This window comes from Scyliorhinus canicula, chromosome 1 (genome assembly GCF_902713615.1).
Source record: "Scyliorhinus canicula chromosome 1, sScyCan1.1, whole genome shotgun sequence".
In the NCBI taxonomy this organism is placed as follows: Eukaryota; Metazoa; Chordata; class Chondrichthyes; order Carcharhiniformes; family Scyliorhinidae; genus Scyliorhinus; species Scyliorhinus canicula.
Window position 1 is genome coordinate 260,657,868 of NC_052146.1, and position 27,969 is coordinate 260,685,836.

The following is a 27,969-nucleotide window of genomic DNA, read 5'->3' on the forward strand; positions in this document are numbered from 1 at the left end:
TGTCGGTGCTTCGAAGTGGCAGCGAAACTGGTTCCACGTCCTTAGGGTGGCTACTACCTCATGGCTCCTGGAGTTTTTTGAGTGTGGGGGGTGCTGGGAATGTGGCGGCCCCCCACACACCCAGACGCAAGCCATGATTAACTTGTCGACCCTGGTGAAGAAGGATTTGGGGATGAAGATTGGGAGTGATCTAAATACGAAGAGCAACCTAGGGAGCACGTTCCTTTTGACCGTCTGTACTCTTGTGGCTAGCAAAAGAGGAAGTGAGTCCCATCTCTGCAGGTCTCTCTTTATCTCCTCTACCAGGCTAGTGAGGTTTCACCTGTAGAGTCTCTTCCAGGTGTGGGCCACTTGGATCTCCAAGTACCTGAAATTTGTGTGGGTTACTTTAAATGGCAAATCTTCCAGCTCCGCTCCTTCCTCTCGGGGGTTTACCGGGAAGATTTTGCTCTTTCCCAGGTTGCGTTTGTAACCTGAGAAGACGCTGAAATCCCTGAGGAATCCGATTATCTTTCCTATACTGGCTAGGAGGTTCGATATGTAGAGAAGTAGGTCATCCGCATAGAGTGAGAATCTATGCTCTCTGTCCCCTCTCCAAGTACCTGTCCATTAATCAGCTGATCTAAGGGCAATAGCCAGCGGACAATTACCGGCATAAACAGGAGAAGGGATAGCAGGCACCACTGCCTCATTCCTCTGTGCAGCCGGAAGTACTCAGAACTTGTTTTGTTTGTCCGTATGCTCGCCATAGGAGCACTGTACAGGAGCTTCACCCATGTGGTGAACTCTGCTTCAAACCCAAACCGTTCAAGCACCTACATGAGGTACCTCTATTCTATTCGATTGAAGGCTTTCTCAGCATCCAGGGAGACGATCACCTCTGGTGTCCTCTCCCGGGATGATATCATTATTATGTTCAGCAAGCATCTGGGGCGAAATTCTCCCCTACCCGGCGGGGCGGGGGGTCCCGGCGTAGCGGAGTGGCGGCAAGCACTCCGGCACCTTTAGGGGCTAGGCCCGCGCCGGAGTGGCTCCCGCTCCGCCGGCCGGTGGCAACGGCCTTTGGCACCACACCGATCGGCGTCGGAGCTGGCCGAAAGGCCTTCGCCGGTTGGCGTGAGTCCACGCATGCGCTGGAGCGTCAGCGGCCGCTGACGTCACCACCGGCGCATGCGCGGTGGAGGGGGTCTCTTCCGCCTCCACCATGGTGGAGGCTTTGGTGGCGGCGGAAGAAAAAGAGTGCCCCCACGGCACAGGCCCGCCGGCCGATCGGTGGGCCCCGATCGCGGGCCAGGCCACCGTGGGGGCACCTTCCGGGGTCCCACGCCCCCCCCCCCCCACCTCCCACCCACCCACCCGCTCGCACCACCAATCCCGCCGGCACAGAGGTAATTTAAACTACGTCGGTGGGAGATGCCTGACAGCGGCAGGACTTTGGGCCATCACGGGCCGAAGAATCGCCGCGGGGGGCACGCTGATCGGCGGGGCGCGATTCCCGCTTCCGCTGATTCCCGGGTGGCGGAGAATTCCGGCCACGGTGGGGGCGGGATTTACGCCGGCCCCGGGCGATTCCCCAACCCTGCGGGGGGTCGGAGAATTCCGCTCCTGATGTTTGCTGTTAGTTGCCCTTAACAAATCCGATCTGATCTTCTGCGATCATATTTGGCACCTGTCGCCTTGCCAGCACTTTTGTTAAGATTTTTGCGTCAGTATTTAAGAGAGAGATGGGTCTGTATGATCCACATCTGTTGGGCCTTTATCCTTCTTGGGGATCAATGAGATTGAGGCCTGTGCCAGCCTGGACGGTTGGACCCTCTTCAGTAGTGAGTCATTGACCATTAGTCGGCGCTGCTGAGAATATTTTGTAAAAGTCTGCCGGGAACCCATCTAGTCCTGGCACTTTACCTGAATGCATGGAGTTGATGCACTCCACAATTTCTCCCAGCCCTAGCGATGCTTCCAGCGCCTGTTTCTTGTCCTCCCCCACCACCAGTATGTCCAACCTATCGATGAACTGTTCCATCCCCGAGATCCCCTCAGGAGGGGCTCGGAGGTGCATAGCCCTTGGTAAAAGTTTGTAAAGGCCTCATTGACCTCGTTTGGTCCTCTACCATCCTACCAATGCTGTCCCTAACTTGAGCTATCTCGTTTGCGGCTGCCTGTTTTCTCAACTGGTGTGCCAGCATATGGCTGGCCTTGTCTCCATGTTCGTAAAAGGACTCCCCGTGCCTGGCAGAGCTGGTGGACTGTTTTCTGAGTAGGAAGCAGGTCAAATTCCATCTGCAGCTTTTTCCTTTTTGCCAGAAGTTCCATGGTTCGGGCCGTGGTGTACCGCCGATCCACCTCCTGTATAGAGCCGATCTGCCGCTGCTTGGGTTCCCTTTCCTCCCAGTCCCTAAGGGCCCCGATCACCGCCTTCAGTGCCTGCCAGAAAGTGGACTCCCGCGTTCTAGCGGCAGGATACATCGTTGATGGCTTGGGATGTATTAGTGTTGAATTCCTTATCGGCAAGGAGAACTGTATCCAGCCTCCTTGGGAGGCGTTGGGCCGGCCCTTCTCCAACCACACATTAATGTAGTGCAGCGCGTGGTCGGAGATTACAATTGCAAAGTATTCTGCCCTTGATACCCCTGGAAGCACCCTCTTTCCTCCCACTAAAGAGTCTATCCGTAAGTAGCCCTTATGCATGTGGGAGAAGCAAGAGAATTATTTTTCTATCGGTTGGTGAAACCTCCACGGGTGTAACCCCCTCCCACCTGCTCCATAAAGGCTTTCAATTTACATGCCTTGCATTATCTGTGCTGGTGTTGGATCTGTACAGTGTCGGGTCCTGTACACAGTTAAAGTCGCCCCCCCCCCCTATGATTAGCCGGTGGATGTCCCAGGTCCGGGATTTCAGACGTTGTTTTCTTGGCGACTTCTGTCGTATATATTTACCAGAACTACCAGGGCCCCTTCCAGTGTCCCGCTAACCATTATGCCCCCCCTTGGTCTGTCACTGTGCTCGTCACCATAAATGAAATTGTCCTGCTAACTAATATGGCCACCCCCCCTTGTCCAAGTGTCGAAACATGAGTCTGTCCCGCCCATTCCTCCCTTACCCCTCGGCCCGTCTCTCTCAGCTATGTTTTCTGTAGGAAACCTGTTTCCTGTTGCAACCAGCATTCCACCCTTTCCCGTAGCCTTGTGCTTTCCCCTTGGCCTTACCCTCCCTCCCCTGCAGCCCTGCCCTCCCCTTCTTTTGCCCTTTGATTCCCCTGAATTTCTGTCTTTTCCCTCTCTGATAAACCACTGTTACACCTGTATTAGGTGATGTAAGGTAGGACCTGTACTACAGGTTCACCGGTAGCCATTGCCTGCTGGCTCCGCCCAGTAGGAGGAGTATAAATATGCGTGTCCTCTATTCAGCTGCCATTTCGCCAGCTGCTGTGGGAGGCCACACACCTTACTGCAATAAAGCCACAATTGTATCCAACCTTAGTCTTTGTACAATTGATCGTGCATCACCCTCCCTCTTGCCAGGTGCACCCTTCCTCCCGGGAGGTGCACTGCAGCCTCCTCCTTCACTGTAATTCCGTCCACCAGCTGAAACGCAAGGTAGCAGTTCCCCTCTTGATTAAGTTCCCCTATTGAACACCCCTCTGCCTCTCCCCACCCCCTTACCCCACCATCTCTGCATCCTGCCCGCGTTCATTTCTTCCCTTCTCACTCTCGCAACTCGCGTTCTAACCCTTGTGTCCTATCACTGCTTGCCCAGACCATTATCCTGAACAAATTTATTGGCCTCCTCCGGGGCATCAGAGTGTGTGACCTATAACTTGGCAGGGTAAAGCATGCCAAAACGCACCTTGTTTTTGTATATGGCAGATTTGGCATTCTTAAATTCAGTCCGGCGCTTGGCCAGGTCTGCCCCAATCTTTTGCTACAAGGGGCTCGAATGTTCGTCCCACTTGCACCCTCTCGGGTCTTTTGCCCACCTCAGGTTCTGCTCTTGGTCCTGATACCTATGGAACTTCACAATTATCGCCTGTGGAGGTTCCCCGACTCTGGGCTGCTGCTGAAGTGACCTGTGGGTGGGGCCCACCTCCGGGGGAAACTGTCATCCTCTGATTCGAGCTGCTGGGTTTCCTGGGTATATGGCTCCCCTTCGTGTCAGTATCCTCATCACTGCTTGGCATCCGGCGCTCTGGCACCAGGGGGGGGCACCAGAAGGACCCGCCCCATCACCAGCAGGCCCTGCAAGACACAAGACAGGACGTATTATTAAACCGTGGGCCGTGGGGAATGCGGGTGGTGTGCTGTGTGGAACTGGGGTGAAGGGATGGTGTGAAGGTGCGGGTGGTGTTGGCGGGGGGGGGGGGGGTTGTGACACACACATATATATATGTCACAGAGAACCGCAACCCGGCAGGGTCTCAGTTCCTTGCCCGAGGCCGATCTCCACCCTATCGGTTATAGCCGGCCTTCTCCCACTGGGAGGGATTAACAGAAAATGCACTGTGTTAGACAGCCCGGGGGTGGATAGCTGGTGGCTTCAGTGGCGAGGCCACCTGGCCATAGTGGCCAGTATTGTTGCCAGCATGTGTTGCAGGGTGGAAGTTCGGCCGCCCTCCTGGTGGGGGGGGGGGGGGGTTACAGGCGCGTGCAGATGGGGATTGGTGCTAGGCACTGTATTGTCTACGCGCCCTGGCCGCCCGGAGGAGGTTGTGCAGTTTCTTCCAGCACTGCTGGCTCAAGAACAAAGAAAAGTACAGCACAGGAACAGGCCCTTCGGCCCTCCAAGCCTGTGCCAACCATGCTGCCCGTCTAAACTAAAATCTTCACCACTTCCTGGGTCCATATCCTTGTATTCTCATCCTATTCATGTATTTGTCAAGATGCCCCTTAAATGTCACTATTGTCCCTGCTTCCACCACCTCCTCCAGCAGCGAGTTCCAGGCACCCACTACCCTCTGTATAAAGAAACTTGCCTCGTACATCTCCTCTAAACCTTGCCCCTCGCACCTTAAACCTATGCCCCCTAGTAATTGACCTTTCTACCCTGGGAAAAAGTCTCTGACTATCCACCCTGTCTATGCCCCTCATAATTTTGTAGACCTCTATCAGGTTGCCCCTCAACCTCCATCGTTCCAGTGAGAACAAACCGAGTTTATTCAACCGCTCCTCATAGCTAATGCCCTCCATACCAGGCAACATCCTGGTAAATCTCTTCTGAACCCTCTCTAAAGCCTCCACATCCTTCTGGTAGTGTGGCAGCAGAATTGAACACTATACTCCAAGTGTGGCCTAACTAAGGTTCTATACAGCTGCAGCATGACTTGCCAATTCTTATACTCAATGCCCCGGCCAATGAAGGCAAGCATGCCGTATACCTTCTTGACTACCTTCTCCACCTGTGTTGCCCCTTTCAGTGACCTGTGGACCTGTACACCTAGATCTCTCTGACTGTCAATACTCTTGAGGGTACTATCATTCACTATATTCCCTACCTGTATTGGACCTTCCAAAATGCATTACCTCACATTTGTCCGGATTAAACGCCGTCTGCCATCTATCTGCCCAAGTCTCCAAATAATCTAAATCCTGCTGTATCCCCTTACAGTCCTCATCGCTATCCGCAATTCCACCAACCTTTGTGTCGTCTGCAAACTTACTAATCAGACCAGTTACATTTTCCTCCAAATCATTTATATATACTACGAACAGCAAAGGTTCCAGCACTGATCCCTGCGGAACACCACTAGTCACAGCCCTCCAATTAGAAAAGCACCCTTCCATTGCTACTCTCTGCATTCTATGACCTAGCCGGTTCTGTATCCATCTTGCCAGCTCACCCCTGATCCCGTGTAACTTCAACGTTTGTACCAGTCTACCATGAGGGACCTTGTTAAAGGCCTTACTGAAGTCCATATAGACAACATCCACTGCCCTACCTGCATCAATCATCTTTGTGACCTTTTCGAAAAACTCTATCAAGTTAGTGAGACACGACCTCCCGTTCACAAAACCATGCTGCCTCTCGCTAATACATCCATTTGCTTCCAAATGGGAGTAGATCCTGTCTCGAAGAATTCTCTCCAGAAATTTCCCTACGACTGACGTAAGGCTCACCGGCCTGTAGTTCCCTGGATTATCCTTGCTACCCTTCTTAAATAAAGGAACAACATTGGCTATTCTCCAGTCCTCCGGGACATCACCTGAAGACAGTGAGGAACCAAAGATTTCTGTCAAGGCCTCAGCAATTTCCACTCTAGCCTCCTTCAGTATTCTAGGGTAGATCCCATCAGGTCCTGGGGACTTATCTACCTTAATATTTTTCAAGACGCCCATCACCTCGTCTTTTTGGATCTCAATGTGACCCAGGCTAACTGCACATTCAGATGATGCTGCTCATGGTGCTTACTGACTGCGCCACCTGCGCCCAGGCTAGGTGAAGTGTGGCGGCTGGCAGCCTCCTTCACAGGCCGGGGAACAAGGCTGCCCGCTTCTCCTCCATGCCATCCTGGAGGGTCCCAAGCTCGGTGTCTGTGAATCTCGGGGCCACTCTCCTTGCTGCCATCTTGTTGGCTGGAATGGGGTATGTGGGGAGTGTCAATCGCGAATCCGGCACCGTTTCTCATTGGAATCGATTGCGTTCCACGTGGCGTCGGTGCTAGCCGCTCAACGGTCGCTGAATCGGTCCAGGTGCAGCACCAGCTTCGCTGTCATGGAAGTCCACAAATCCTGTCCCAGCGTCAACACTTGGTCTCAGGACCAGAGAATTGCACCGTGTATGTTTTCGAAAAGGAGTTCGATATAGCTCTTGGGGCGGAAGGGATCAAAGGGCATTGGCAGGAGAACGGGGGAACGGAAACAAGCTGTTCAGTTTGTTGATCAACCATGATTATAATGAATGGTGAAGCAGACGCGAGGGGCTGAATGGCCAACTCCTCCTATTTTCTATATTTCTGATCTTATTGGCTTGCAGCTATCTTTTACCAAGGCGGACTTCCTTCAAATGTGGACAGAAGTCTCCTGCTGCCAATCAATGCTCATTGGAGCATGAAATGGCAGTGGGTCTGTCTGAGTTAGTGGGGAGCTGTTCCCCACTGACTCTGTGGATGACGGGTGCCGAGCCCTAACTATCCTGAAAATTCAGGTCACTATTTCAATGAGTGAGTGAAATAGGTTCCCTAGAGAAGATGGATAACATTGATTTATTCACATGCAAATTAGATCCCTTTGTTTCAAAAAATAATATTGTTGGACATATGAGTAACTTGAGGCATGACATATGTTAATTATAGCATGCTTGAGTAAAACAGGTAAAAGCAATTTATATTAGATTTGATCTGAAACACGCAAAAGGAAACCTTGTTTCAACATATATTCACAGCTCCAGGGTCCCAGGTTCGATTCCCGGCTGGGTCACTGTCTGTGTGGAGTCTGCAGGTCCTCCCCGTGTGTGCGTGGGTTTCCTCCGGGTGCTCCGGTTTCCTTCCACAGTCCAAAGATGTGCGGGTTAGGTGGATTGGCCATGCTAAATTGCCCGTAGTGTAAGGTTAAGGGGGGATTGTTGGGTTACGGGTATACGGGTTACGTGGGTTTAAGTAGGGTGATCATTGCTCGGCACAACATCGAGGGCCGAAGGGCCTGTTCTGTGCTGTACTGTTCTATGTTCTATGTTCTATATATATATAGTTGCTCAACAGGAACTAGTGAAAAGTAAAGTTAAAATACAATGGGCCAGATTTTCTGTGCCCCTCACGGCATGTTTCGCAGAAGCGGCCCGCCATTGGCTGGGAGGAGGGTCTTCTGGTCTTGCCGCTGTCAACGGGGTTTTGCATTATTTGCACCCCCGCTGCCGAAGAACCTGTGGCAGGGATTCGCCGTCAGTGGGACCAGAAGATCCCGCCAGTGTGAATGACCGGAAAATTCCGGTCAATGGTTACTCTAAAAGAACAGCCAGTTAAAGACAAATACAATGGGCGCGATTCTCCGGAAACATTTCTGAGTGTTGTGGTGAGCGGGAATTGCCGCGAGCTTCCCGATACTTGGCCCAGCGAAGCCGGCAACGCAATTCAAAATTAATTGGTCCACTTAACGAGGCCTCACAGGCTTCTCGTCGCAAATGAATGCTCGCCAGCTGATTTGCCGGGATCGTGCTCGCCAGCCCCCCCCGCTAACCAGGTCGAGCAGCACTTAAGGTGTACTTGTCAATCAACCCCAGCCAGCTCGCAACAATGGTGCAGTGGAGACCAGCCTCTAGATTCGGGTGGCTGACCTGGGGAGATGCTTTGGAGGCCAGGAGGGATGTCCTCTTCCCCCCTGAGGGTCCCGGAGAGTCAGCCACAAGGCAGCCAGTGCAGCCTGGGATGAGGTAGCGTCAGCTGTCAGCTTGAGGAGTGTGACCAGGTGGACTGGCCTCCAGTGCCGTAAGAAGGTCAACAACCAACACCAGGCAGCACGAGTGGGTAGACACCAAAGGTTCCCCCGCCTCCTCCAAGGGAACATCCACCCCCCCCAACTCTCCATGTGACCCACCCCCCGCTCCACGCATTTGGCTAACAATGCCTACTCTGTGTCTCCACAGGAAAAGCTCTCCCATAATCATCGGGAGAGGGCCCAGACTGGGGAGGGGTGCCGGACTTAAGAATCTTCACTTCCTTTGAGGAGTGTGCCCTGGAGGTGACCGGGGTTGCCGAGGATTGGTCTGTCACCCACGCGGAAGCTGATGGACGCCGCAGAGGTGAGGAACCACCGGGCTCCACCCAGAGGACCTGTCAGACGCGAGTTGATATTGCCTTACTGACTGACCCATCCCTCCCACTGACCACATGTCCATTCTCCCACAGGTCCTCTAGCCGACAGCGCGGCCCATCCCAGGCGGCACCTTCTCCTGACTCCGAGGAGAGCACCTCAGAGGAGAGCTCCGATGTTGCAACTGTTATAGTCGCGGCACAGCTGTCATCCCCACCCTCCACCAGCGCAGATACACACACCTTGGTGGGACATGTTAGTAGAAAGGCTTCGGGGGCACAATCTGGTGAGTACTTCACCACTGATGATGCACATCAGGTGGAGGCAGGAACCCCCAGGCGAGACAGCAGTTGGAGGGCTGCTGGATCCCAGCACCCAGTTGGGTCCCAGCCTGATACTGAGCCTGTGGTACAGAGGTACTCTGAGCTGATCAAGATGACAGAGTGCATCCAGGACATTCGGGGGAGATGTCAGTGTCAGTTCAGCAGATCCATAGTCGATTGGAGGAGTCCCAAAGGCTAGGGACGCGGGAGATGTCGCCTGCAATGTGTGGCACCAAGTCCAGCGCTGCTAGGATGGCGGCTGCAGTCGAAAATTTGGTGCACAACGTCGGCATCATGACTGAAGGTGTTGCACAGTCGGTGACGGCCAAGGCTGAGGGTCTCGGCAGAATGCCTGACTCGCTGTGGGATGTCACCCAGTACCAGGCCGACCTCGATGAGGTTCTGCGGGACATGTCCTGCTCACAGATAGGCATGGCCATGCCCTTCGAAGCTTGTCCCAGTCACTGAGGAGCAACGCTGAGGGTATCGACACGATGGTGCGGACCATGGGGACCGCCAGGGCTGGCAGAGCCAGATGTTGCATGGAGAGCCAGGGCTCGAACCATCTGTCCCACCTTCCCAAGGTGAACCCCAGGGCCCTATGGGCACTGACCGGGAGATAGGGGTGCTCAGTGCTAACACGTCCGATGGAAGTCATTGCCTAGCATCCAATCACACCTTGATGCCTGGACACTGTGCCTGAACACTGCGGGAGGCAACACCAAAAACGCAACAGTCAACATCTGAACACCCAGGGGATGGGACACGGCTCCTGAGATATGTCCATGGCTGGAGAATGGGTGAGCACCACTGAGGGGTAGTGGGAATGCCTGGAGAGATGGGCGAAGGGACTGGAGGTCAGCCCTCATTGCAGAAGGAAGTGACAGAGGCAGCATAATGGTTGTACAAAAAGGTGTTTAATGTGTTGCACAATCCCCCACTCCCGATGATGCCGTCCCCCACCCCGTGCCCTCAGTGACCCTCAACATGCTTTGCCCTCCTAGTTCTATCATCATGTCTAGGTGTTTCCCCAGGATGCACAGCAGAGGTGGAGGCAGCCAGCTGCCTATCTCGTCCTGTGGCCTTTGATGCCGCTGGTGGCCATCCTCTGGGGCCGGAGGGCCCTGGCTAACTTGTCAGCGGCACATGCAGAGCCCAGTCCCGTGTGCTGACCTCGAAGCGCGGCCCCATCAGAGGGGTGGAACTCTGGGGAGCTGGTGGCCACTGTCGGCACTGAATGGGACAGGTCTGGCTTCTCCTCCTGGTCAGTGCAAATAGGGCCCTGGGATTCACCTTGGGACTGAGGAGAAGCTGGTTTGAGACCTGGCTCTGCCAGCCCTGGCGATTCCCCATGGTCTGCACCATAGTGTCAATGCCCTTGGCGATGTTCCTCAGTGATTGTGCCATGCTCTGCAGTGCCTCAGCCATGCCCATCTGCGACTGGGACATGTCCCGCAGAGCCTCATCAGGTTCAACCCGGTACTGGGTGAAATCCCCCTGCGAGTTGGAAATGCTGCCGAGACCCTTGACCATGGCCGTCACTGGCAATTGGACACTTTCACTCATGGTGCCGATGTCATGCACCAGGCTCCCCACTGCGGTCGCCACCCTAGCAGTGTTGGCCTCGGCGCCACACATTGCTGATACCATTTCCTATGCCTCTACCCCCTGGGACTCCTCAAAGCGGCTATGAATCTGCTGGAGTGACACTGACATTTCCCTTGAATGTCTCCATCAGCTCCGAGTACCTCTGTATCACAGGCCTAGCATCAGGCTGGGACCCAGCTGGGTCCTGGGATTCAGCAGCCCTCTGACTGCTGTCTCGCATGGGGGTTCCTGCCTCCACCTGATGTGCTCTTCAGCGGTGTAGTGCTCGCCAGATTGTGCCCCCGAAGCCTGTTCACTAAAATGTCCCACCGAGGTGCGTATATCTGTGCTGGTGGAGGGTCGGGTTAATAGCTGCGCTGTGACTATAAGAGTTGCATTCTCGGAGCCCCCCCTCTGAGGTGTTCTCCTTGGAGTCAGGAAAGGGTGCCGCCTGGGATGGGCCGTTGCCGTCGGCTGGAGGACCTGTGGGAGAATGGACATGTGGTCAGTGGGAGGGATGGGTAAGTCAGCAAAGCAATAACAACTCGTGTTTGGCAGGTCTCCCGGGTGGAGCCCGGTGGCTCCTCACCTCTGCAGCGTCCATTAGCCTCCGCATGGGTGACCGATCTGTCCTCGGCCACCCCAGTCATTTCCAGGGCCCGATCCTCGAAGGAGCTGAGAATTCTTATGTCCGGCACCCCTCCGCAAGTGACCCGACGATTACGAGAGTGCTTTTCCTGAGGAGACATAGAGACGGCATCATTAGCAATACGCGTGGTTCACAGTGATGGGAGAGGGGATGTGAAGGAGGGGTTGGGCGGGGGTTTGAAGGGGTAGAGTGGTGGAGGAAGGGCTGGGGGTCACATGGGGAGTTGGGAGGTACTCACTCTTGCTGCCCTGGTGTAAGTCATAGAATCCTCGAATTTACAGTGCAGAAGAAGGCCATTTGGCCCATCAAGTCAGCACCAGCCCTTGGAAAGAGCACCCTACTTAAGCCCACACCTCCACCTCATCCCCATAACCCAGTAACTCCACCAAACCATTTTGATATTTAGGGCAATTTAGAGAGGCCAAACCACCTAACCTGCACATCTTTGGATTGTGTGAGGAAACCGGAGCACCCAGAGGAAACCCACGCGGACACGGGAAGGAAGTGCAAACTCCACACAGACCATCACCTGAGGCTAGAATTGAACCTGGAGCTGTGAGGCAGCAGTGCTAACTGTGCCACCATGCTTCCCATAAAGGTAAGGTAGCCAGATGACCATAGTCTGCTTTCCCCTTGGAGGAAATGGTGGTGATTCAACCTGAGGATCACCACACCTCAGGTGAGGGTCAAGGTTGGGAAGGCGTAGCCTTTATGAGCAACCTCAGCCAGTGCAGGAATTGAACCCATGCTGACACTGAAGGCCAGTCCTCCTGGTCACACTCCCTGAGCTGACAGCTGCCTCCACCTCATCCCAGGCAGCACTGGCTGCATTTGTGGCTGACTGTCCTGGACCCTCGGGGGAACTGGACATCCTGCCTGGCCTACCCGGCGTCTAGCAGCCTCTCCAGGTCAGCAGCCCCAAATGTTGGGGTTGGTCCCTGATGGAACCATCAATTCACCAGACACGTGCTTTCCGATATGAACAGTGGTTTTAATCGACTTACTACAGAGCCAGCCTGTTACCCGTTGATGAACTCTCGGTGAACTGCAGGCTGACTCTGGACAAGGGTATTTATACAGCAGAACAAGGGGGAGGAGTTGTGGGTGGAGCCCCGTACAAACTCCTGAGCATTCCCGGAGCTACTCCCCCTAGTGGTCGGATAACGCTACTGCGCTTACAAAGATAGAGTGTGAATTACCAAGTTACATTCACCATAGTCCCCAAGGTGCCATTATTACGAGCTGCCTGGGTTTGCTGAGCAAGCACAGCCTAAGTGCTGCTCGACCTTGTTAGCGAGAGGGGGCTGACAAGTGCGGTCCTGATGAATCGGCTAGCGAGCCGGCTTTTGCGCCGAGTAGCCCGTGAGTCCTCATAAAGTGGGCCAATTAACGCTGAATTGCGTTGCCGGCCTCGCTGGGCTGAACGCCAGGATGCTCGCGGGAATTCCCGCTTGTTACCACACTTTGAAATTTTTCCAGAGAATTGTGCCCACTGCCTTTATTGGAATGGACCCAGGAATTTTGGGGCAAGTTGATTGGAGTCTGGAAATTCCATTAGGAGGCTGGAGTAACTATTCTTTGTAAATATGAGAATGATAGAATAGTGGGGCAGGAATCAATGGACAGAATTTGATGTCTACTTTTGAACGTTTTGGCGGTGTTTCTTGGTGGCTGCAGTGCCGAGAATAACTCCGCTATTTAACGGCACTTTACAGCTTTCTTTGCCCTCAGGGAGTTTCTCTCCATCGAGACCACACTTAGAGAGATTTCCTGCTGCTGAACTGATCTCGCCAGTAGGAATGGCTGTTCGCAGATCAGTGCGCCATTTTCATCAGCAGCCCTGATCTCCCCACCCCACCCCACTTTCAGGCCCCGCCTCAATTAATTGACTTCACTTCATGCTGCAAATCTGGGAGAGGCACCGGGGCCTGATCCCTGGCACTGCCAGCCCGGCACCTTGGCAGTGCCCCATGGGCATCTCGTGTGATTTACCCATTGGGCCCGGATCCACGCCAGTCGCAATGGGGTCGCTGAACCGCGCCGGTGATTGATATTTTTAATTCTGCTCTTCCTTCCTGAAGGAGGTGAGTTCAGTGGGGTATCTGTAGCCCTGCAATAATCCTTCTTTTCTAGAAGGCTAGACAGCAAGTATCTGTAGGTTCTTGAACCCTGCAGACACCAGAGTTGAGCCTGTTACTGTCCTCACCCAATATGCGTAAGAGTACTTTCCAGTGGCCTTTATGCGGCATCATTAGGAGTGGAAATTCTGCCAATTTTTCCCCCTCAATGAAGTTCCCATTGCTTCTACAAAGCAATCAGCAGAAAACAATTGCTCTTAGACTTTCCGACACCGTGCAGTTCATTGTTACAGTGTACAGTGTGTTTAACATGGGCATTGGAGATAGTTTTTAAAAAATAAATTAGAGTACCCAATTCATTTTTTCCAATTAAGGGATAGTTTAGCGTGACCAATCCACCTACCTTGCACATCTTTGCGTTGTGGGGGCGTGGAGGCGAAACCCACGCAAACACTTGAGAATGTGCAAACTTCACACGGATAGCGGCCCAGAGCCGATATCAAACCTGGGACCTTGGCACCGTGAGACAGCAGTGCTAGCCACTGCACCCCCGTGCTGCCCTTGCACTGGAGATAGTTAACAAGGAGTTGTAAATTAAGCTGCAAAATCCCAACGTTGAACGTAAAATCCAATTTACAGTGGTTTGAAACAAAAATGAAAATTTTATTTCAATAAATGTCAATTTAAATTTGATTTATGTTTGCAGTTTCATGTTTGGAGAGCTAACTGACAAAGAAACAATTGAAAAAGTACAACAGACATTTGAAAACTACGAGATAAACTCATTTGAAATCCTGATGTATAAAAAGAACAGTAAGTAAAAACGTTTTGTGCAGAATTTATTATTATTATATAGATTATGTTGCAGTGGAAATATCGATAGTGAGCGAGGGTATGATTAGAAAATGGTTATTTTGTTGGTTTTATTTTGAAGAAATAATTGATTTAATTTACAAGTACTTTGCAAGAAGCCTCGCTTTGTATTTAGTTACCAAGATGCAACAAGGCAGCAGCATTTACTGATGTTTCACTGATCTAGGTTTAGTGAAAGAGCATATCATAACCAAAGTTAGTTTTGCATCAATGCAAAGCAATTCCAATTATCTATTAATGTCAAAATGAGATTAATTGGTAATCGGTTGCCCACCTTATTCACGAGCATATTGAAGCCAAATTGGATATTTTGGGATAAGATCCAAATTAAATGGAAAGAAAAATTGGATGGGATATGTAATAGCTGGCTACTCCAGTCCTGCCTTATTTGTGCTTTTCAGGAAGTTGAACTTTACCCTCTTTATAAGCTTGGGCTTACGCCTTTAAAACCTTTTGAGATGTTGGCTCTGCCAACCATGCTCTCCTAACATGAGAAGCTCGCGCATGTTGTGAGTCACAGCATGAAGTAAATTCAATCTTTCACTCTTCCATTTGAACTCTGGATAGCTGTTGGCAGATCAAAAGTGTTAATATCAATGTAGCATACTGTTGCTCTTATCGTTAGTCAATGCATGATCTTTCAATATCCTATAGTTGCTTAGAAGGGTCATGGAGGAATACCGGTGATTTGGGTGGAATATGGAATATAAGTATGCCAGCAGCACAGGATTCAGCCCCTGTTCTGGCTGAGGTAGACCTGTGGCCTGTCTCTGCATCCTATTAGTAGTAAAAATCATGGCATTTTGTCTCCAAGAACCTTCCTTCAGACAGAGAACTCAAGATGAAGATGCAGTGGGAGGTTTTTAAACTTTGCTTTTTGTATTAGAATCCTCAATTTTAATGTAACATTTATATAACATTGTGAAGTGTCTTATTTGTGATTTTTTTTCTTACAATCGTGCAGGCACCACAAGGACTACAAGCACCAACATAATAGTTCTGCCCATGTATGGGTGATCTACTAATAACATTACACAATAAATAAAACTTTTATTTTGCAGAAACTTAAATTGAGGATTATTTTAACAACCATCTTAAATTAAATAACGTACATATGGTACAGAGCAACCTTAATTCATACTGTTGGCCAAAATGATGAAAAGCAGATTAGTCAAATTAGTACCCAGATAATTATGTCTGCAAAGATTATTCAATTTTGTTGGACTTCCATTTAACTGATGGAAAGCTTGAAAAAAGTTTCAGAAAACTATCTTTATTTAGCAGTAGGTGATCTCCGATTTTCTGACCAAGAAGCACATTTGGCAGCACGGTAGCACAGTTGCTTCACAGCTCCAGGATCCCTGATTTGATTCCCGGCTTGGGCCACTGTCTGTGCGGAGTCTGCACATTTTCCCAGTGTCTGCGTTGGTTTCCTCTGGTACTCCGGTTTCCTCCCGCAGTCCAAAGATGTGCACGTTAGGTGGATTGGCCATGCTAAATTGCCCTTAGATTAGGTGGGGTTACTGGATTGTGGGGAAAGGGTGGAGGTGTGGGCTTAAGTGGGGAAAGGGTGGAGGTGTGGGCTTAAGTGGGGTGCTCTATCCAAGAGCCGGTGCAGGCTCGATGGGCTAAATGGCCCCCTTTTGCACTGTTGATTCTATGATCTAAGCACATGGGTGACTGTCGATACTGAGAATGTCCAAATTGTACCTATATGCAAACTGGTACATTTCCTGATGGTTAGCAAGATCCTGATTAAGTAAAAGATATCTGGTGTTTATTGTCGCTTACTGTCACGAGTAGGCTTCAAATGAAGTTAATGTGAAAAGTACCTAGTCGCCACATTCCGGCGCCTGTTCGGGAAGGCTGGTACGGAAATTGAACCGTGCTGCTGGCCTGCCTTGGTCTGCTTTCAAGGCCAGCGATTTAGCCCTGTGCTAAACAATGCAATATCGTATTAACTTTAATTTGTAGAAACTTTAATGAATCTTTTTTTTCCCCCTCAACAAATTAGTACTGTATTCCCAGGGTATTTGGTTGGCTTAAAAAAAACTTTGCAAAATTGAATAAAAAATAGAAAATGCAAGAATTATAATCATGCAAAACAGAAAGGTTATCATTTCACCAGAATTGTTCATCAAAACTTGTTTTCTTCCATTTACTTAACTTGTGTTTCCTATGAATAACTTTGCTTTCCTCAACCCTGCTTTTGTTTTCTTCTCTCTCAAGATAAATACGCCTTGTTATACTTTATCAAGCTGGTTTTCTTTTGTTCATCATGAAAACTGTTAATGTAGATTAGAACTCAGAGTTTGTGCTTCGGTCTGCATGCCATCTCTGGTAATTAATTTCCTTTGACACAGTTGTTAGCTCAATTAAAATAAATTAGTTAATGACTACAGCAAGTAACGCAGAGAGGGATTTAACATAAAAATAGGTCTTCTGAAAAAATGGTTCACGGAATAACTTAAATTGCATATCCAGGACTATATGGGCATGATTCTCTCAAAATATTTTGAAGTTAATTTGTGGCAGGTTTTTCAGGGAGTTCCCTGTCGCTATTTAATGACACGTCGTCACTTTTTTGGGCCCTGTGGAATTCCTCACTGGTTTAGCCCACACTTAGAATTTCTTAGCACTGGGGAGCTGAGATCAGGCTGTCATTTTGAAAGGGTGCCCCGATCTCTAAGTGAGCTTCACCCCCCACCCACGGGCAGTTTCACTTCCCATATACATGGACACTAGCCCACACCACCCAAGTGAGGACTCCCACTATGGGGACCCAGGGGGCTCCCCCTTCTTCAGGATCCCCCAAGCCCCCTTTATAGCACCTTCTCCCTTCTAGGACCCCCATCCATCTCCCTCAACCTCCCAGAAGCCCATAATTACCCTCCCTGCACACCCCCACCCTTCAATTCCTCCCTCCACCCTCATTTCATGGGCATAGCCCTCCTCGACCCTTGGCAGTGCCACCCTGGTTCTTGGGCACCCTTCCACTGCCACCTTGGCACCCAGGCAGTGCTTCTGCTGGTGCCAGGGTGGCAGTGCCAAGGTGCCAGCTGGGCTGTGCCAAGGCGCCCATGTTCCAGGGAGTGGGCCAGAGGACCACCCCGCACTTACCCTGACCACCCAGGGGCCAGGGGCTTCGGATGGCCTGGGAGACCCACCGGATGCCAAGTTTGTGTGGCCCAGCACTGACCGGCGCCCGGCTGCAGACTTCCTGGGAAGAGCGGAGAATCGAGAGAGGCTGGTGCATCCTGAGCTGGTAGATCGTAAATAGGTTTACGATCTACTTCTGGGAGTGACGTTTGGTCACGTCCATTTGGGGGTGGTGTTCCGACTCCGACGTCTCGCAGGAGTTCGGTGAATCTCGCGAGGTGCGTTGGGTGTCGGGAGGCCTCTCCTGGGATTCTCCGCCGTGTCGAGGTCTCACTTGAGTACAACACAGCCGGAGAATTGCGCTCTATGGATCCTTGGTTGTGCCAATCTATTCAAACACCCAAGCATGTATTTGTACATTAAAATACCTTTAATCAAAACTTTAAAATAAAAAAAAAATCTGTTCCACATTTTCTTGGATATGGTCTAACTGACATAATTAAAATTACATTTTCTTATTAAAGATTGCAACCATTTTAAATTGTGTAAGATTAATCGAGCATATACTTGACATCTTGAAGTAAATACGTTTTTTTTCTTGTGAAAGGGACACCAGTGTGGTTCTTTGTGAAAATTGCTCCCATCCGAAATGAGCAAGACAAGGTGGTATTATTTCTTTGCACCTTCAGCGATATCACAGCTTTCAAGCAACCCATTGAAGATGAGTCATCTAAAGGTAACTGTTCTGGCCTCTTTCATTTTTGTAATATTAATTCAGTTTAACGTCGCGGCCGGAATTCTGCCCTGGTTCACGGTGGCGGATTCTCCGGTTTTGGCTGAGGGTCAAATTCTCCGTCCTCTGATCAGAGAATCCCGGCCAACATCAGAGTGTACTCTGACAATAAATAAATTCATGCCTGGATTTTCCAGCATTTATATTATTAGGCATTACAAGTGAAGGTTGTAGCAATCTATTCCAATAAGTATATTCCAATAAGTAAATAGATAATCTCCTTTTAATGTGCTTGATCAAAATCTTTTAATATGCTGTCCTAACAAAGTTATGGTGGCAGAAATAAAGGAAAATGCTTTCAATTGATAGTAAGTTTAGACATGGTTAAATTGATAAAACATCAAGACTAATTGCATCTCCCATGCAGCCAGTTGGTAATTGAGTTTACTGTGTAGTAGTTCTGATTTGTGTTCTTTTGAGCCAATTATCATTAAAATAGTTGTCAAATGAAATTAACTGGGGTAGAAATACATCTTGAGTAGTGATGCAAAACATACAACAGCAGATCGTCAGCTTGTTGAACAGCAAGCCAGATAAAACAAACAACAGCGCATCAGCAGCCTGTTTAATACAAAGCCAGGTAAAACTCACTTTTGTTAACCGGCAGGCTGGTTTACTGTCGGGTAAAGTGGGCACGAGTGAATTGACAGCCTTTTTTCCACCATCCTTGGTAAAATGGACAATAGTGAATCAGCAGCCCGATTTACACCATGCTGGGTAAGATGGGTTGCTAATTCATGGGCGGGATTCTCCCATTTGGCGGCAGAGTGTCCACGCCGTTGGAACGGGACACTGGGAGTACCGATTCTGGCCCCTACAGGGGGCCAGCATGGCACTGGAGCGGTTCACGCCACTCCAACCTCCCATCCCGGTGCGAACTGTGTGTCGGGAGGGGAGGGGGGGAGTGCTGGAGGTGATTGTATCAATGGACGCAGATAAGGCCTTTGACCGGGTAGAGTGGAGGTATTTGTTTGAAATCCTGGGGAGGTTTGGGTTTGGTATAAGGTTTGTGGCATGGGATCAGTTGCTGTATGTGTCACCCATGGCAAATGTACGAACAAATGACACAAAGTCAGGGCATTTTAGGCTGCATTGAGGTACGAGGTAGGGGTGTCCACTGTCCCCGCTATTGTCCACATTGGCGATTGAGCCCTTGGCGATAGGGCCCCTCGGGCCTCGGCTTAGTGGTGGGGGTTTGAGAAGGGGGGGGAGGTGGCAAGGAGCTCCAGGTGTCGTTGTATGTAGATGACCTGTTGCTGTTCGTGACGGATCTGTTAGAAAGCATGGGCAAAATCATGGGCTTATTGGAAAGATTTGGGGCCTTTTAGGGCTATAAATTGAATGTAGGGAAAAGCGAGGTGTTCCCGGTGAATGCAGCAGGGCTGGGACGAACTTGGGGGAACTGCCATTTGAGGTGGCAAGGGAGCGGTTCTGCTACCTGGGAATTCAGGTAACGCATGAGTAGGCCACGTTGCACAGGTGGAATTTGACAGGGTTGGTGGAGGAGGTTAAGGGGACCATAAAAGTTGGGATGTGCTACACCTGAAATTGGCGAGGGTGGGTGCAGGTGGTGAAGATGAACATAGTGCCAAGAGTCCTGTTTGTGTTTCAGTCCCTTCAGATTTTCTTCCCCAAGGCCTTTTTTCGGAGGGTAAATGCGTTAATCTCGGAATTTGTGTGGGCAGGGATAGTGTGGAGGGTGAAGAGGGCTCTTTAGCAAAGACGGAGAGCTCTGGTGATGGCCCCGCTGCCGTTCACTCCGAGGAAGTACACGAGGTGTCTGGTGGTGGAGTTGTCTATAAAAACTTAGAACCAGCTGGGGAGGCACTTTAAACTGGGTCTCGTGTCAGCAATGACTCCACTCTGTGGGAATCATAGGTTTATGCGGGGGGTGGGGGTTGGATGGGATGTATAGGAGATGGAGGGAGGAGGGGTTAGAGCTGGTCAAGGACCTGTTTGCGGGAGGGGTGTTTGCTGGGCTAGGGGAGCTGCAGTATAGGTTTGTGCTACCAAGGGGGAACGAGATTAGAAAAGTCTAAAGATGACCATGAAACCATTGTTGATTGTTGTAAAAACCCATCTGGTTCACTAATGTCCTTCAGGGAAGGAATCTGTCATCCTTACCTGGTCTGGCCTACATGTGACTCCAGACTCACAGCAATGTAGTTGACTCTTAACTGCCCCCTCAAGGGCAATTAGGGATGGACAATAAATGCCGGCTCATCCTGCGATATTCATGTTCCATGAACGAAAGAAAAATCCAATTAAGGGGACATTTAGCATGGCCAATGCCCCTACCCTGCACATCTTTGGGTTGTGGGGGTGAGACCCATGAAGAGACGGGGAGAAATGCAAACTCCACACGGACAGTGACCCAGGGCCGGGATCAAACCTGGGTTCTTGGTGCCGTGACCCAGCAGTGCTAACCACTGCACCACCATGCTGCCCTTGAAATTGAAAGATTTAACCACTTGGTCCCTGAGGACTGTTTCAAAGATTCATATAAGCAATGAAATTTCTTGGGCTTTCAGCTTACTTTCGGCAGAGTTGCCCCATCAAATCTACTCCAACCATCCCATGGTTGTAGATTCGCATTGCAACACAGGTGCAGCTAGTGATCTCTAGTCGTACCTTTCCTGGTTCTAATATTCTTTAACTCTGGAATCTTGCATCTATGAACTCTTTCTTTCTCGTCTCGATTTGGCTACCTCAGGATTCTAACTCACTATGAGTAGAATCCTTAAGGTAGCAAAGTTTTGAATCCCTTTTAACCAGCACACAGAAGTTCAACTGAATCCAGTCTGAAACAGTTGATCTCTGCATCCAGTTCTAAACCTAAAACCAAAGTCAAACTGCTTGAAAAAAGAGAACCACACACACAATCTTCACCCCTTATAATTCATTTTTTGTTGACACTTATTGTCCCAACTGCAGGAATTCTGCCATGCTCCTGCCTTCGGCGGCTCTGTGACCCGCCAACACAACAAAATCCGTCTCTGGACTATCAGAGAGGCAAATGGCAATACAGCAGCTGATGAAATGGCTGCTGTTCTGAGAGCACGCACATTTATACTCCGCCTACTGGGCAGAGCCAGCAGGCAGGGATCTACCCCCGTACCTGTAGTACAGTGGCCTTACCGTAATACCCATATATACAATATAATACAACAGTGGTGACTACCACAAATGCCTCGCCCACAAGCGGTGAGGGTACAAAACCCCGAACTTCACCCACTTCTTGAAGAGGGCCGCATTTATCCGGTTGTTCCCGGCCCTCCGCTGAGAAAGCTCCACACCCAGGTCCTGGTAAATCTGCAGCTCACTCCTCTCCCAGGTGTTTTTCTTGATCACTATCCCCATCTCTGCCTCCAGCGAGGTCAACCGATCCTCATGCTTCACCACTGACTCCTTCTTCTGGATCACCAGACCTTGAGCCTTCTGCCTCTGCCCGATCGCCGCCCTAATTGGCTCTATTACCTTGGCCAAATCCTGCAAGGCCTCTTTCCTCTGCTGCTGGAATTTGTTATTTAAAAACTCCTATTTAGAAAGCTGTTTACTTTTAATCAACCTCCTCAATTGTTGGACCAGAAGGTGCACCTGCGCCAGAAGAAGCAGCGCCAGCACCAGGAAAGCCACCTGGAGGACTACCAAAAGTAACTTCATTGCATTCGCCCAAATTCCTGCCCCCTTGCACTCCGCCATCTTCACCTGTGTTGCACCACAAAACCTTCCTGCTCCAACTGCTCTCTTTCTCGTGGCACTTCTCATCTGCTGATCCATACTCCGACCTCGCGAGAGGAGCATTGCCTTCCCTGGACACTCGTACACCTTTTGCTGTCAAATACCACACCATTTGGGTGGGGAAGGACTGAATAAAATCCATTTTGAGCGGGAGCCACCAAATGTGCGACCTCTCACTCCATGGCCGCCGCCAGACGTCCTTATTTTGTATCTCCCAGGTAACTTGGTCACATCATCAGTTACTACAGCAAAAGTTTTTTTTTAACATAAATTCAACTTCCAAAAATACAATTCCTAAAGGGACCATCACCCTAACATAAAATAGAAGTTTTCCTTTTCCAAAAGCACATGGGACATCAAACAATCAACATCATAAAAACAGATTATCTGGTTGTTATCATGGGCGGGATTCTCCCGTACCCAGCGGGACGGTGGGTCCCGGCGGGACGAAGTGGCGTGAACCACTCCGGCGTCGGCCCGCCCTAAAGGTGCGGAATCCTCTGCACCTTCAGGGGCTAGGCCGGCGCCGGAGTGGTTTGAGCCTCGCCAGCTGGCGAGGAAGGCCTTTGGCGTCACGCCAGCCGGGGCCGAAGGGTCTCCGCCGGCTGGCGAGTGTCCGCGCATGCGCGGGAGCGTCAGCAGCTGCTAATGTCATCCCCGCGCATGCGTGGGGGGGGTGGTTCGCCATCACGGAGGCTAACACGGCCGACGCGTAGGATAAGAGTGCCCCCACGGCACGTGCCCCCCGACCCTGGAGCCCACCCATGCCGCCAGGTCCCACCGGTAAGGGACCTAGTCTGATCCACGCTGGCGGGACTGGCAAAAAACCAGCGGAACTTCGGCCCATCACGGGCCGGAGAATTCGGGTAGCCCCAGGGCCCATTGAGTTGTTCGGGTCTCCGCCATTCTCCGAGGCGGGCAGCGCGATTCATGCCGCCCCGACCTTTGGGGGGCCGGAGAATTCGGAAGACGGTGGGGACGGGATTCACGTCGACTCCCTCCGCTGGGTCGGAGAATACCGCCCCACATTATTGTTCATGAGAATTTGCTATTTGCAATTTGGTTGCCCATTTCGTCTCAACATTGACTGCACTTTAAAACTACTTAATTGAATGTAAACTGCTTTGGAGTGTCCTGAGGTCATGAAAGGCGTTGGGGACAATTTTCAGGCCCTGTTACGCCCCAAAGCAAATCCCGTTATGGCTGGAAACTCTTGTGATATGGCCATAACGGATTTGCGACAGGGAGTTCTCACAATTGGATCTTCTCCACCTGACGTAATCAGGTTCACGCCCAGTGAGGGTCATGAACCTGATTCCCATACATCTTAATATGTGTAAATACCCAAAATTGGCTTAATGCTGAATCTCCCGTGAACGTTAGATGTTCCCACCGCCGGCGTAGTTTAATGCTGGTGGGAGTCACGACTGGTCTCCAAAAACAAACCGGATGTGATGACCCCTCCGGGGGCTCCGGAGGCTGGTGTAGCCCCTAGATGGTCAGGGACATGGCAGGGCAGTGCCGTTGTTGGGGGGGGGGGGGGGTTTAAAACTTCATTTTAAAGGTCGGGTTGGTGCACTTACCCTGATCATTGTGGAACCAGGCTTGCCGGCATCTTTAGGCACACCCGTCACGATGGATCTGAAACGTGACATAGTATGGGGAGATCTCGATGGTAGAATTTTCAATCAGGAAACTGACACTTTGCCACTTTTTGAAAATCTTGCCCAATATTTAAATGCAAGTCATTTTTTCACTTTAGTTTCAAATCTCATTCGAAATGAAGACCGAACACTTCCAGGATACAACTAGTAATTTTCCAATCTTTTTTGTCTAATTCCATCATTTATTTTTCTCGGTATATCCATTAAAGTGGGAGCAAAAAGAATACTTCGTATTTCTGACTTCCAGGGACAACAGAAATGGTTGAATTATTTGTTTAGATGGTACAAATTTTGCTCAAATGCTGCTTTCCATGTTTGATTTTTTTCTGTTTTTAAACTGGCTGACAAATATAATTAATGGAATTGATATTTGAAGAGTAACGGTTGAAACAGTTTGCTTATGTTTTTTTGTGGATGGCACATGTTTTTAAACTGCTTAATCTATTTGTAGGTTGGGGTAAATTTGCCCGTCTGACGAGAGCACTGACAAGCAGCAGAGGTGTTCTACAGCAACTTGCTCCAACTGTGCATAAAGGAGAAAGTGTTCATAAACACTCACGGCTGGCTGAGGTGAGAATTCAACCACATTAAAATGCTTGTAAAATTAAGTCAAACAAGCCAGGGTTGAAGACAGATATGAGGTGGAATTTCCTCTCTTCGAGAGTAGTGAATCTGTGGAATTCTTTACCGCAGAGAGTTGTAGAGATTAATGCTGGCTGTCCAAAGCTGAGGTTGGCAGATTTTTAATGGTGGCCAGATTCTATACTCCAACCGCTTGTCAATGGGATTTCCCATTGAAGCCACACTACATCGCCAGGAAACCTGTTGGCTGGAGTGCACTGCCGGCGGGAAACGTGAATTACAACAGCCAGGGTATTCTCGCCCAGCCATGATCTCATTGAATGGCGGAGCAGACTCGGTGGGCCGAATGGCCTACGTCTTTTCCTGGATCTTATGGTCTAAGTCATGGATTTCACATGTATACGTGCATGTACCCATCCCACAAATATAAAAGAATGAAAGAATATTTATATGATTTCTTTCATGATGCCCAAAAGCACTATATGCATCTCAATCTTGAGGCGAACCACTCTTGTGATAGAGGAAACAGGACATCTAATTTCTCCAGATTAAGGTCTCAGAGACAGCAATGTAGTGTAACCAAATAATTTATCTTTGCTGGCGGGCCGCGCGATTCGCACTACGCCGCCCCGATGCCGGGACGTGATTTTTCCGCAGAACGGAGAATCGGCGCCATTGGAGCCGGCGTGGCCGGCACAGTGCCGATTGCGGTATGCGATGACTCTCCAACCTGGGCCGGCGTGCCGATTCTCCGGCCCAGATAGGCCGAGCGATCGTCATCAAAAAACCGAGTCCCGCCGGCACCATTCTAACATCCTCTGAGCCGGCGGGACCTCCGCCTTGAAGGGTCCAGGGGCGGCCCGTGGGGGGGGGGGGGGGGGGGGGGGGGGGTCCGTAGTGGCCTGGCCGAGATTGGGGCCCACTGATCACCGGGCTGGCCTCTCTGTCGGGGGGCCTCCTTTCCTCCGCGCTGGCTCGCCCTGCGCCATTTGGCGTCGCGGCTGGCGAGGGGAAGAAGGCCACTGCGCATGTGCGCACCCCGCAGTGCCGGGTTCACGCCGGAATCAGCAGCTGGAGTGGCATGAGCTGCTCCAGCGCCGTGCTACCCCACTGTGGGCTGCAGAATGGGGTCCCGGAACGGGCGCCGAAGCCGGAGTAAAACACTCCCGTTTTTACACCGGCGTCGGCACTTAGCAGCCCGATGGGAGAATCCCACCCAGTAGATCCATGGGTGATCATTTTCCAAAATTCTTTGGACTCTGGAATGATTCCTACTGATTGGAGAGTAGCTAATGTAACCCCGCTATTCAAAAAGGGAGGTAGAGAGAAAGCAGAGAACTATAGATCAGTGAGCCTAACGTCGGTAGTCGGGAAGTTGCTGGAGTCCATTATCAAGGATTGCATAGCCCAGCATTTGGAAAGCAGTGGTGTAATCAAAGTCAGCATGGATTTACAAAAGGAAATTCATGCCTGACAAATCTACTAGAATTCTTTGAAGATGTCACTAGTAGAGTTGACCAGGGAGAACCAATGGATGTGGTTGATTTAGACTTTCAGAAGGCTTTTGACAAGGTCTCACATAGCAGATTAATATGTAAAGTTAAAGCGTTTGGGATTACAAGTAGTGTCTTGAGATGGATAGAAAACTCATTAGCAGACGAGAAGCAAAAAGTTGAAATAATTGTTTTTTTTTCTGATTGGCAGGCAGTGACTGGTGGGGTACCACAGGGATCTGAGCTCGGACCCCAACTGCTCACACATATATATTAATGATTTGGTCGAGGGAACTAAATGTATTACCTCCAAATTTGCAGATAATACAAAGGTGAGTGGGAGGGTGAGCTGTAAGGAGGATGCAGAGGTGCTTCAACGGGATTGGGATAGGCTGAGTAAGTGGACATATACATGGTAGATGCAGTATAATGTGGATAAATGTGAAGTTATCTGCTTCGGTAGCAAAAAGAGGAATACAGATTGTTATTTGAATGGGTGTAAATTGAGAGAGGTGGATACTAACTGAGACCGTGGCCCCCTTGTGCATCAGTCGCTGAAAGTAAGCAAGCAGATACAGCAGACAGTAAAGAATGCAAATGGCCTTCATAGCGAGTGGATTTGAGTATAGGAATAGAGATGTTGTATTGCAATTGTATAGGGCATTGGTGAGGCCACACCTGGAGTATTGTGTGCAGTTTTGGTGTCCTTATGTGAGGAAGGCTGTTCTTGCTATGGAGGGAGTGCAGCGAAGATTTACCAGGCTGATTCCTGGGATGGCGGGACTGTCATAGGAGGAGAGACTAAGGCGGTTAGGATTATATTCATTGGAGTTTAGAAGAGTGAGAGAGGATCTCATAGAAATTTTCAAAGTTCTCACAGGATTAGAGAGGGTAGATTCAGAAAGAATGTTTGAGGATAAGGGTAAAGCTTTTAGGACTGAGGTGAAGTGAGGAGAAATTCCTTCACCCAGAGAGTGGAATTCGCTACCACAGAAAGTAGTTGAGGCCAAAAGGTTACGTAATTTCAAGAAAGAATTAGATATAGCTCTTGGGGCTAATGAGATCAAGGGATATGGGGGAAAGACAGGATCAGTGTATTGATCTTGATGATGAGGAATGATCATAATGATTGGTGGAGCAGGCTCGAGGGGCCGAATGGTCCCCTCCTGCTTCTATTTTCTATCTTTCTATGTTTCACCCCATTCCCACCAGACTCCCCACTCTACCCTCCACCAGAGACCCCAAATTAAAGAGACCCCCCACCAGAGACCCCCGAATTAAAGATACCCCCACCAGAGGTGCTCTTATTAAAGTGACCCCCCCTCCCCCCGATACCCCCTTATTAAAGAGACACCCCAGAAGAGACACTCCTTACTGGAAGCCCGCCAGAAGAGAGACCTCTGCCTGGAAGTTAGTGAACAGACGACAGAGGCAGTTTAAAAAAAAGTCACTGCTTTAAAATTCACCGGTGGGTGTCTGAGCAAGATGGGGTGAATGGGGTCTTTGAGGCCTTCTATTGAAGGCCGTATGAATCGGAGCCTCCGATCAGGGAGGAGGGTATGAGGCAGTTCGTGGATGGGCTGGAGTTCCCAAGGCATCAAGGGGGTGGAGGGGAATTGAGCAGGGAGGGGTCTCTTTATATGCTGACAACCTCTTGTTGTACATTTCCAACCTGGTGGGGAGTTTTGTTAGGATGATGAGGATCCTGGGGGAGTTTGGCCATTTTTCAGGATATAAGTTAAATATGGGGAAAAGTGAGGTGTTCCCGATAAATGGCAGGGGGCAGGAGAGGAGGCTGGGGGGCGTTGCCCTTCCGTGTGGTGGTGTGAGTGTGAGCTTCCACTATTTTGGGTTACAGATGCCGTGGCTTTGGGCCCAGCTGTATAAGTTGAACTTGAATTGGTGGAGGGTATGATGGCAGACTTCCAAGAGGTGGAAGTCCTTTGCCTTTGGCAGGGTGGGTACAGACGATGAAAATTATGCTGCTGTCCCAAATTTCTGTTCGTATTTCAGAACCTCCCCATCTTTGTTCCTAAGTCCTTTTTTAGAAAGTTGAATGGGATGATTTCAAGGTTTGCGAGGGCGGGGAAGACCCCACGGGTGAGGAGATGTTTCTGGAAAAGGATCGACATGGGGGTGGTTTGGCTTTGCCGCGCCTGTTGAATTACTACTGGGCAGCAAACATTGCAATGGTTAGGAAATGGGCAGTGAGGAGGGGTTGGTCTGAGGGCGGGTGGAAGCGCCTTCGTGTAGGGTGACCAGTTTGAGTACATCAGGGACTTTGTGGGCCTGGAGGAACTTGAGGAGATGTATCAGTTGCCTAAGGGAAATAGGTTCAGGTACCTGCA

General features: G+C 50.3%; 1 protein-coding gene across 3 annotated transcripts in view; it reads left to right on the forward strand.

The window, feature by feature from the left end:
* Positions 1 to 27,969, forward strand: part of kcnh1a (potassium voltage-gated channel, subfamily H (eag-related), member 1a) — a 415,016-nt gene that overhangs the window by 41,448 nt on the left and 345,599 nt on the right. For all 3 annotated transcript variants that reach the window (XM_038812190.1, XM_038812179.1, XM_038812184.1), the window contains exons 3-5: positions 14,083 to 14,189; positions 17,956 to 18,084; positions 23,998 to 24,116. In XM_038812190.1, coding sequence (XP_038668118.1) covers positions 14,083 to 14,189; positions 17,956 to 18,084; positions 23,998 to 24,116 — 355 coding nt within the window. The remainder of the gene's footprint in view (positions 1 to 14,082; positions 14,190 to 17,955; positions 18,085 to 23,997; positions 24,117 to 27,969) is intronic.